The 12,357-nt window shown below is 37.4% G+C and overlaps 1 protein-coding gene across 2 annotated transcripts in view; it reads right to left on the bottom strand.

The window, feature by feature from the left end:
- edil3.S (EGF like repeats and discoidin domains 3 S homeolog) overlaps window positions 1–12,357 on the bottom strand; it is a 311,320-nt gene that overhangs the window by 133,883 nt on the left and 165,080 nt on the right. For both annotated transcript variants that reach the window (XM_018244394.2, XM_018244395.2), the window contains one exon: window positions 1,080–1,193. In XM_018244394.2, coding sequence (XP_018099883.1) covers window positions 1,080–1,193 — 114 coding nt within the window. The remainder of the gene's footprint in view (window positions 1–1,079; window positions 1,194–12,357) is intronic.

The following is a 12,357-nucleotide window of genomic DNA, read 5'->3' as shown; positions in this document are numbered from 1 at the left end:
TTACATTCATTATAACAAACTGGAGAAAATATCATTCCAAAATATAATTAAGTTGCATTAGCGCAAAAACAAATACATAAAACTAATATTATTGGTTGAGTCTTTGAGTTGGTTTGCCTACTTTTGAAAAGGACCTGTAGCTACTGCTACCATTGTTAATCCACACTGTCTGCAGGATGCAGTGGGCTCATGGGATTCCATTTGGACAGCACCTACATAAAGCATTGACAATAGTTGTCCCTTAACATATTGTTGTACTACAGTCTCCCACTACATGCATCCCACTGATACTTGAAGGCGGTTAAGGGGTATTGGAAACTGTAGTTTAAAATCTTTGGGGGTGTTTTTTTATGTTGACACTAACGTGTCCTTGACTCGGTATGGTGGCTTATCAATTTTATGATCATAACTTTGTAACTAAACAACCCTGTTTCAAAACTATATGCACTAGCATTTTTACTTGAATTACTGAGACAGGGAATTAGACTTTTTTGGAATTGGCCTCAGGTGTGCACCCACAACCATTCTTTTTTGTATTTGTATTTGCTGGGAGCTTTGGCTAAGCTCCATGTGGTTTGTTGCACCCTCATACCCACCCTTTTAGAGTTTTGGTGGTCCTATTGTCCCTTTAACATTGTGGTTTGGTTTGTGCAATCACTCTCCCTTAAAAGCCGAAAATGCTAGCGGCATGGGAGGATCTAGCCTGAAGGCAGTCTCTCCCACTTAAAATCCGCATAGCAGTTGGCGGGGTAGGATTTAGCTCACAGTTTGAAACCAAGGCATAGGAGTTTTTCATATAAATGCTATTAAGAAGAGAGGTAAGATACCTATTTTAGAAATGATTAAAGGTAAACAAGTTAGGGACCACCATATGGGGTTTACCTTGACGCGGTATGGTGGCTTATCAATTTTATGATCATAACTTTGTAACTAAACAACCCTGTTTCAATACTATATGCACTAGCATATTTACTTGAATTACTGAGACAGGAAATTCGACTTTTTTTAAATTGGCCTCAGGTGTGCACCCACAACCATTCTTTTTTTTTACTAATGTAAAAAACAAAAACTCTACTCACTGTATTGGCAGTTCCTTCCCATGTATTCACCAGGGCATTCACATGAGTAGTTGGCAACAAGATCTGTGCATATGCCTCCATTCTTGCAAGGCTCAGACTCACATTCATTAACATCTGAAAAAATTATTTTGAGCTTTGAGTTAACATAAAAAAAAAAACTTATATTTAAAAGCAATTACAAGATACAAAAAAACATGGAATCTATATGATTATAATACAAATCACACAATGATTTTTTTTTTAGACTAAAAGAGTTAAATGTAAGAGGGAACTAAAGCAGAAAGACAAGGTTAAATCAAAAGATTTGGCTTCAGGCTAAATAAAGTGACATAATGCATGACAGATGATGAAGAGAAAGGCTATGATCCTAAGCTTCTGAGCAGGTAGAAACACTGTTCCCCATCAGTCCACATTCAACGCCTTACATCCATTTCTTTAATTTGTTTTTGTTATTGTTTTGTTGTTTTGTTATATTCTAGCAAAAAGAGTATGTACCGATTTATTTGAAGATATATGGCATCATAATACTTTGCAAGCCATTATGTATATTTGAGTGTATATATAGAATATTCAGTATTACCATAACAGATATATCCATACATCTAAAAACTCTTAAAACAAGAAATATTTAGGATTCCTAGTTTGAGGTCAAAATGTGTTGCTTTCTAGAAACCTCAACGAATAAGGGTTCAAGTCACCTTTGTTGGTGATTTATTTCATTAGGCTCTAATTTCACAGTGAGGCAGTGTCGGACTGGCCCACCTGGATACCAGGAAAACTCCCGGTGGGCCCAGGTGTCTGTGAGCCTCTTGCTTCTAACCATTTGGCCTATTTCATGGTCATTCCCCATTTCTTTATGGGAACAAAGAGGTTTAATAATGGAAGAATAGAGTATAGTATGTAGAGAAAAAAGACTAGAAGAATAAAGGGGTTGAGGAGAAGTATAATACAGTAGTTTGGAAAGTGGGCCCTCAGCCCAAGGTTTTCTGGTGGGCCCCTGGTATCCCAGTCCAACACTGCAGTGAGGTGAAGGTAAGTAAAACATTTTCACAATAGTTACACTACTGTAGTTCCAGGACCATCCAATATATCAAATAAGCATTAGCCCCAAATCTGTCATCATTATACATTAAACATCGCCTCTACAATGATACCTCTGCTATAAAATTTTCTAGTTAGGCAAGTTCAACAACTATGTTAAATATAATCTTAATTAGGAAAAACAAAGCAAGCCAATGGTATACAGACATACATTTCTCAAAGTTGTGCAAAGACACCAGCACAGTTGATTCAAAAAGAGGGGTTTTAAATCACCATGGATTGAGATAGATTTATATGTGGCCTCCTTTGAGGGAGCAATATTATTTTACACTTAAATAGGCAAAATAGATGAATGCTGAGGAAACTGGAACATTCTTGTGGAGACCATGTCTAAGCTACTACTACATCTATGTTTAGAGGGTGTCTAATGTATATGCCGGATGCCTTTAAACTGGGTCCATCTAAGTCTAAATCCTGAACCATTTTAAGCAAGCTGAGACCCATAATACTATCCCCCAATATAAATGACATGATTAGTAACCTATTGCACCTTCTACTACCTCCCTCCAACTGATTTTATATTCTTCTGTAAATACCTATACTGCTGTGTATTCCATCATTATCATGCTAAAGATAAAAGCCAAGTTGAGTAGTTAAATAAGCAGATGGTCTATTCATCATTATATCTTCACTCCAAACATCCCCACAGTTACAGCACAAACTAAAAACAAATGGAAACAACCTTTGTTTCCCAAAGTTTGGGTAAAATCATTCTAAAATATAGTCATTTACCTTTTTTTCTCCACAATTTGGCTTATTTCATGAGGTCCTATATTAACTAAAGTTGTGAACCAGCAGCAGCTGTACAACTAAGAGCTATTCAATGCACATATTGTAATCCACCAGCATTTTGTGAATAATCTGTATGCAAAGTGTGCAGAATATTAATTCATAATGGCTCTCTAAAGGCACAGAAAGGCAATTCTTGAGTACATTAAAGCTTCTGTAGTTTATTTTCTTGTGGCACATTGCTAGAGGCAACACAAAATGACTGAGATTTTAACAGCATTCTTGAATGTTGAAATTTGGTTAGTTCTAGGTACTGTTTTTAATTCCTACAGTTCAAGCACCAAAGCATGGGTATATGTAATTTGCAAAAAAGTAATTTTTTGGCAAAATGCATGGAAGTCAATGGGTAGGTGAAATTAGAGTTGATAATTATATGCAGTAGTTATAAAATCCATAGAACTGCTAATTAGAAGGTAGGTTGTAAGATAATGTAAACCGTTAAAGGAGAAGGAAACGAAAAAAATATAACCTACTCCACTTTGTGCGTCATCAGGCCCCCTTCTGAAACGCCGCAATGAAAACTGTAATTTCAGAATAGTTTTTGGCCACCAGCGTCTAGAAGTCTTGCTGTAATGTAAACTTTGGCGCCGCCATTTTCAAATAGGCACGTCACTTCCGCCCTGGGCAAGCTCCTAGAGCTTTAGCGTTAACAATAAAGGTATGCGTCCTTTAATTTTTTTTATAATAAATCACTGCAGACCTCAGTCAGATATACCCGTTCGCTGGATTGCTTTTTATCTTTATTAACAGCTTAGCCCCTCAGCTCCTGCGCTTGCTCGCTGACAAGCTGTAAATTTAAACCAGAGCGAGCGCAGGAGCTTTAAACCTCACTGAGTGTCATAGGAAGCAGGATCGCGATTGGAGATAGAATGAATGAGGTGGGGGCAGAGAGGTCAGTGATAATGTACGGCTCCATCACGTGACCACAACGTCATCTCTACCAAAGGTACACATCAGATTCTAGTGCGCATGCGCAGGGCACTGCTGCTAACTATTGCGCATGCGTGTGCCCTATTCTGAGTGATTTTCGGACTGCAAACTGGGTATGATTTTATATACATGTTTAAACTTTTTTTTAAAACGATTGCTGCCTTTATATTGGGGAAGAAACTAATGAGGGAATGTTTGCTGTTAAAGATATGTTCTGTTCATTGGCAACACTTAGAGCTGAAATTTATTTTTGACTTTCCTTCTCCTTTAATGATTAGCAGTTAAATTATCCAAGGACTATGAGAAAGTACTCCCCTTCTGCATTGTTTGTGCAGCCATTCAAGATTCAAAGTGTTAACCCGGAAGTTAATTGACATTGAACCATGTAATTGCAGATAACTACCAATAAAACAATTAGATAGATTAAAATGATTGAGTTTTCTTTAATGATTTGAGTTTTTTAACCAGCCTAAATAGTATGTTAGACACTGTTTTTATCAACACTAGCTGTTGCAGTGATCAAGACACCTGGCAGTGACCTATTCGCATTAAAACGGGTACATCAGGGTATTTTAAAATTAAATTGTTTCGGGACATGGTAAGGGAAGGGCAGGAACAGGGTAAAGAGGGCGAAGTGTCAGAACTGGACTGGACAGGGTGAAAAGGGCAATGAGTCAGGACAGGAGCAGACTGGATAGGACAGGATGGAGAGGACGTAGAACAGGAGCAGACTGGCTAGGACAGGACAGAGTGGGCGTAAAACAATAACAAGGACTGGAGCAGGAACAAGGTCTAAAGCAGGAAAAAGGACTAGAGCAGGAACAAGGACTAGAACAGGAACAAGGACTGGAATAGGAGCAAGATACAGAGCAAGGTTCAGACTAGCAAAGTTAGAAGGCTAGAGCAGGAAACCTAGCTCAGGGCAATGCCACAGTGCTAAGGAAGGCCAATGTTCAGGTAAGGAGGGCTGGCCTAATATAGGGCAGGATCAGACCTGATTGGCTTACCCCAACCCACCAATCAGGATGCTGAGGTGGGATGAATAATCCTGAGACCCAGCAGAGAAAAGAATACAAACTCTCCTGGCCCGGTGGTTAGGGCAAGCAGCCAGCAACCAGGAGGTCCTAGGATCAAACCCCAGCAGAGCCTGACACTGTACTAATAAAGTCTACGGGGCAAAAAAGAGTTTCATACATTTGATTTTTTCATACATAAATTGAGAAAAAGTTTCTTGGATTTTGATAAATCTACCCCTAAATGGTCTAAAGGTTAACCCCCCAAATAAACAATGTCTGATGTTAATTTCCGTGGACAATGGATTGTACCCCAGTGGCTCCACACCACCAGTAGAGCCCCCAGCTGTGCAGCTTCTTTTTTACTTAACTTTTGAAGCGATCAGGGAAGGTGGGCAGCGGGGGTCGATGGGGAGGCCACAGTCAGGCCAGGATCAAGGGAGGGAAGGCAGCAGGGGAGGCCAGATCAGGTATGAACTGAGGGATGGAGAGCAGCAGAGGAGGCCAGATTGGGTCTGTATTGAGGGAGAAAGGGCAGCAGTGGAGTATGGGGGAGGCCAAATAGGGTCTGGATCAAGGGAGGTAAGGCAGTGGGGGAGGCCAGGACTGAGGGAGAGCAGTGGGGAGCAACTGGTGAGGGCAGGATTGGGTCTGAGTCGGCGGGGTCCAACTGGAGAGAGATCCTGGTATGGGAGGCCATGTAAGGGCACAAGCATGAGCATAACAACCCCTTGCTCACTCATTATGCATTTGCATGTGACATATAAATTGGGGTGCCCTATTAGCCAGCACTTCCAGTGAGGCAGTTTTTTAATGATAGGTTCACTGTTAATTAAATATATGAAACACAAAAGCACAGAATAGCCTAAAAAAGTACTCACGTACTGATGGATAAAAGCAAAGTATGTGACAATGAATTGTCGTTATATATTCATTTTCTATTATCTTGTTTTCTTTAATATTTTCAGTATCCCATTTCACTTCTGTAAAATACAAGCTATGTACTTTAATCTTTTTAATCTTCTATTAAAGGAGAAGAAAAGTTAAAAATTACTGGGAGGGGGCAAATGTTAGACTCTCCCCAGTCATTGTAAAAACTTGATGCCCCAGGTGTTTCTGTAGCAAAAAACTGCAAAGGCCCGGGGTCATTTTTAGCAAGCACCAAAGCGAGATCCTTCTGCTTCTTCTTTACTCACAACGGGGCGCAGACGCAGTAGCGTGAAAATCCAAACTTGAACAAGAAAAAGACAGCTTTTCACTGTACTGGACATGCGTTGGCCTGGGAGTACTGAAGAAAAATGAAGTGAAAGAAGAGGATTGCTCCATGGTCCTCACTGAAATGTTCCCAAATGCCGGTGCAGTTTGCTATAAACAGGAGCACTTGGGGTATCAGGTCACTGATTACAATCACTGAGAGGGGGATGCCTAACATTTAGGGGCAGATTTATGAAAGGTCAAGGTGAATTTTCCAGCTATTTTTTGTGTACTTCGACTAGGGATTAGTCCAAATTTGATTTGAATTAAAAAAAAATTAGAATATCGAAATTTATTATGTACTGTCTCTTTAAACATTTCGACTTCGACCATTTGCCATCTAAAACTTGCCAAATTGCTGTTTTAGCTTATGGGGACCTCCTAAAACCTTCTTGGAGTCAATTGGTGGACTTTGAAACATCAAAGTTTATTTTGGGAAAAACTTTGAATCGAATTCGATCGAATGTGCTATTCCTTCGATTTGTTTGATTCTAATTCGGTCGAATATGAACTTATTCGATAGAAAACTGACCTATTCGACCAAAAAATTTCGGTTGGTCTTTTTGAATTTGAATTTGGAAGTTTTTGATAAATATGCCCCTTGTTGCCCCCCAAGTGAATTAAATTTTCCTTCTGCTTTAACAGGAGAAAACTTTCCTACTCAACATAGACAGTATGTTGTTTTGTATTCTGGATGATATTTATAATAGTTCAGTTAAACTATGTGTCCCTGCCTTTTTATAGGGAGAGTAATCTTTAGTTTTGCAACAGTTGGCAGGTTAGATGAAGTATTTTTCTTATGTGGTGTGAGACTTAACTTACTTATAGCTATGCAAACGGTTTAGCAATATAAAGTTGAACAAACTGTAGTTGTGAAGAAGGAATAGACAAACACCTGTATCTGAAACAGAATTTTAAAGCAGCTTTCTAAAGCCAGTGGTCTGAAGGTGAAGACACGAATGAGCTTAAAGCATAGATCTGCTGTTGCTATGCTACAACCCACAGCCTTAACAAGAGCTTTCCATGAGCTGTAGCTCAACAACAGGTGGCTAGCTAGGTTTTCTGCTTTAGGCAAAACCGAGAGTAGAAACTACAATAGATGTTGTGTGAATATTGCAAGATTAAAGAGAATCTCTAAATTGCTTATTCTGCTTCATTATTGTTCCACGCCAGCAATAGGTCTTAGTAAAAACAATATTTTAGATACATTTCAACCTCACTTCAAGGACATGATTACATCTATCTATCATACATGTATCTATCTAAGTTACACTGCATTAAGCAAAGTCTAATGTCCTACCAGACCCTTGATTCTTGTAGTACTGGAAGGAAAAAATATATAATTTTGGCACATTATAACAATCCCTGTACTGGTACAGACGGTTACAGATACCAGACTAAAGAGGTTAGGTCCAGAAGAAGACATTAGGATATCTGTGGGTATATGTCAACAAAAAATTATATCATACAAAAGAAAAAAGATTTCAGGTGATATGGGTGGAAAAATGAGTGGCCTAAAAAAATTGCTGCTAATTGTGGGTTTAGTTGTTTGGAGAAAGGTAGAAAAAAAAAACAAATATTGCACTTTGACCCTTGAGGCTTTGGTTTCGAACTTGCACGTGTTTTACAAATTGGCAAATTTTGTGGCATATTACAAGAGAGGATAAAGAATTCATACAGATTTTTTAATGTACATTATGCAATTCTTTCAATTCGGAAAATATAATATAAAAGGGGTGGTTCATCTTATAGTTAACTTTTAGTTTATTGTAGAATAGCCAATTCTAAGCAACGTATTAATTGATCTTCATTATTTATTTTTTATAGTTTTTTAAATCATTTGCCGTTTTCTTCTGTCTCTTTCCAGCTTTCAAATGGGGGTCACTGACCCCATCTAAGAACAAGTGATCAGTAAAGCTACAATTTTACTGTTATTAATACTTTTACTTATAACTCATATTTAGCGATAGGCGAATTTATTCGGAAAGGAGCAAATTCGCAGTGAATTTCCCCGTTTTGCCGCCGGCGTGTCAAATGTTGCCGGCGTTGGAACTGCTGCCGGCATCAATTTTTCGCCCATTTCGTGAGTTTCACTGCGAAGCGAAACGGGACAAATTTGCCCTTTACTACTCATATTTTTATTCAGTCCCTCTACTATTCATATTTCAGTCTCTTATTCAAATAAACACATGGCTGCCAGGGTAATTTGGATCCTAGCAACCAGATGGCTGAAATTGCAAACTGGAGAGCTGTATAAAAAACTAAATAACTCAAAAACTACTTATAATAAAGAATGAAAACCAATTGCAAATTGTCTCAGAATATCACTCTCTATGTCATACTAAAAGTTAACTCATAGGTAAACATCCCCTTTAAATTTGTAACTGGTATTATTTAAATTGCCCGGTAAAAAAAATCACTAGTAAATTGGCTGTTTCGCTTTCTTAAGATAAAAAAAAAAACAAAAGCACCCATTATATCATCATTATCATTTATTTATATAGCGCTGTCAAGATACGCAGTGCTATATGTCTGTATAGTTTCAGCATTTTCTCTGTTTGTTGCCTCTTAATTTAAAAGTAACATTAATGCACATAGCGTTCATAAAGAATTTATTGTGATCTATTTTTACCTGCATATAAAAAGGACAGTCACCTTACAAAAGCTCCAAGGAAACTAGAGCACATCAATATGCATTTAGGCACTGGCTTGGTTAATCCCCTAGTGAATTGCCTCATGCCTATATGTTTTTATTTTTTCTTTTCTCTTTGTATTTTAAAGTGCAAAAATACAAATGATAGTGGTTTTGCTAAATGGCCTGTGCGACAATACATTTTAATGATTAGCATAGCTGAAAGTCAATGCTAGACATGTATCATCAATCCTAGCCTTAATAACAGAGGTATTATAAATATTTTATATTGCTCTGAATATATAGTAAAATATTGGTTCTTCCATGAACGTACAGCAAAGAGGTTAGCAGCAATAGGCCAAGATCAATACAGAATTTTCTCCTTAATGCTCATATTCATGATGGGAAAGAAAGGCAAGACAGCCTCTGGGGGGACCCCATTCTGAACATATCTTGTAATCAGCACATGTAAAATGTTTCTGAGAAACATAATCAGAAATCACATGCTAAAGTAATGGGCAACATAAAATATTTTAGTGTTTTCTAGGCAGCTATAAATATGTTAGGCCCCTTTCAAAAGAACCTATTTATGCCTCTATAAAATACATACAAATAAACTGCATAAAAGCTTTAACTAATGATTGCATTGTGTTAGTAACTAAAACGCAGGCTTTGCCCTTCAGGATCACAAGTAGACTATAAGATTTTGCTCAGATATAAACAAGGTTATAATTCTGCAATAGGATTGTCTTTATTTTAAGGACAAAACTTAATTTGAAGCCTCTAAAAAGTTTAGAACTCCTGAGGTTGGAGGTTTACCTTTATGTTAACTTTTAGGGGCAGATTTATTAAGGGTCGAAAGGTAAATTCAAATACAAATTAGAATTTTCGGGTTTTTTTGTTGGTGTAAAAATGTACACATTCGAAATGTAATCCCCTAATTCGAATGTAAATTAGAATGTGAGATTTATCACACCTCGACCATGGAAACAGTTACAATTCGAATATTCCCACACCTAAAACCTGCCAAGTTCATTTACAAGTAGAGATGGGCGAATAAATTCTCCAGGCATGGATTAGCGTGTTTCGCCGACCTCAAATGTTTTCGTGAAACTGCATAAAAATCATGGCAAATTAAACCAAAATTGTTTTCTTTTATTTAAAATACCCATACCCAATTTATAAATGCAGGAAACAAGATTTAAACAATTTATATAGTGTAGGTTAATTTTATTTTGCTTGATTAACACAATACAATAGGCGGTAGACAGTGGGCTCTGTTTCCTCTGTATTTACTCCACTGGTGCCAAGCCTGAACTTAAAACTGGGGATATCTGGGAATAGAGACACCGCAGTAACTTTACATTTTCTTGACCTTTATCCTAATGTCTGCTTTCAAAGTTATACACAAAACCATTTGTATTGCCTGCCCTTTGTACTCCATTATCTTCTTAGAATATCATATCTAGACTTCTCATTTTCTCTGCTGCTATTCATGCGTGCGTAAAAATTATAAAAATTATATATGCTATGAAAATTCTAAACCTTCACTTGGGTCTACATCAATTGAAACTAGTGATGGGCGAATTTATTCGCCAGGCGCAAATTTGCGGTGAATAAATTCACGAAATGGCCGTGAAAATTCGTTGATGAAATTTCCGCAAGTGAATGTAAGCCAGCATCAGAAACGGATGCCGGCATCAAAAACGAGACGCCGGCGCCGTTTCGCACATTTTCTGCCGTTTTGCAAATTTTGCAGGAAATTAGCCCATCACTAGTAGAAACCCACAATTAACTTTAGGGTTCTTGCATTCTAGAAATCATAACTTTAATATTTATTTTTTTTGATGTTTGCTTTTGCCCAATTTTCATGCTATCACTATTGACATTTCATGGCATGTCCTGATGGGGCCCAGTGAAAGTATTCATGTAAGAATTCAGAGAATAACATATTAAGAATTCTTGCAAGCAACAGTAATCTTGTGGTGTCGAACACAAGCCATGCTCTGTATTAACATTCTTAGCCTTTATTAAACAGCAGTTTCAGCTGGATAGAATATCAAAATCAGAATTGGATTTTAAAGTGTTTCATTATGTGATTTGTATGCACCACAGAAGTTCAGACAAATCAATAAACACAATGTCAGCTTTGAGCTTCAGCAGAAAACTGTTCCAAGTAAATGCAGTACAAGTCAATTCCTGATCAGCTATGTTGTGACCCTGTGTTGTTACAACTGTGTTGTGAAATTCAGACTCTTCTATCCCCTCCCTGTACTGGTTAGAAATTAACTGAATCATATCAATAATTAAACAAATAGAAATAGTAGTGTTTTATATTCATTAGGGGTACAAGATAGGATAATACATCATATTTTCAAATGCTGAATATACTGTAGCATGAATATTGATTTTAGGTACAGGTCATGTCCACAAGAGAAGTTGCTGGTACAATCACTGCAAATGTCTATTGCACATATGCTTAATCTGCTTAATTTATAAAAGAGGTATGGTATCTATTCTCCAGAAATTATTTTTTTTTTAATCCAGTAGGTGTGAACTAATGACATTTAATTGTTGGTGTTGCTGGGCATAGAAAATGATGCAACATTTAGAAACTCTGCAAGAGAAAAGTCTACCTACTAGTGCCAAATATGATAACTGGTGAATACTGCAACAGCCTGGGAACTATGGATCTTTCCCTTCAAGTATAATATTTTTTTTGACGCTGTTCAATTTAGACACCTGCGACAATTGTTATATGCATGCCTATTTTGGGCAAATGCATTAAAGTCAATGGGTATCCGAACAAATTTATTTGCCGGCAAAAAAAAAAATTCACCACAAATTTCCGCCTGCTGAATTTATTCGCCACAGATAACTTGCTGAATGAGGATGACTAGTAGGAAATATCAAGAATGTATAGGAAATTCAGTCTATTGACCATGGTCAGTCATCAAGAATAAAAGTCTGTTAAGATTATTCTGATTTTGTTTCTGAATTTTGGCCATGTAGGTGCCATGTATCATCTGTGGCTCTTGCTGCTCCTTACCTTGAATATTTAAATGTCACACATTTAGAGGACAGTAGAGGGCAGAAGGGGGTGAAAATTTGCCTCCCTCTGTCTATTCCTCTTGAATAGAGTGCTCCATAATGCACTCAGCTATTGTATTTAAGATGCTACCCATAAATCTCTACATTCTGGGAAGGCAAAATGCAGTATGCAAAGTGCAAAAAATATGTCAGATTAAGGGCATCTTTTATTTGACTTGATATATCGGTGTTCTGCTTCTTGAATGACCCTCTTTTCTTTCTAAGGAGTATTGCTTTAAGCATATCTCAGGTTTGAATAAATAATGAATGTAGAAAATCTAGTAGTAAAAAAGCCTGCCTAGAAATGACTAGTGAGGGTATTGGGTGAGGACGGCCCAGATTAAATTAACGAAGAACTGCTGCATAAGCAGCCTCGTTTTTATAATATTTAAAAACATTTTGGCTGGAATGATATAATAATCCCAGACTGATATGGTGGTCTAACCACTCTAAGGGGGTTATTTATCAA

Source organism: Xenopus laevis, chromosome 1S, assembly GCF_017654675.1.
Source record: "Xenopus laevis strain J_2021 chromosome 1S, Xenopus_laevis_v10.1, whole genome shotgun sequence".
Lineage (NCBI taxonomy): Eukaryota > Metazoa > Chordata > Amphibia > Anura > Pipidae > Xenopus > Xenopus laevis.
Note: the sequence above shows the minus strand (reverse complement) of the source record. Positions and strands in the feature narration are given on the sequence as shown.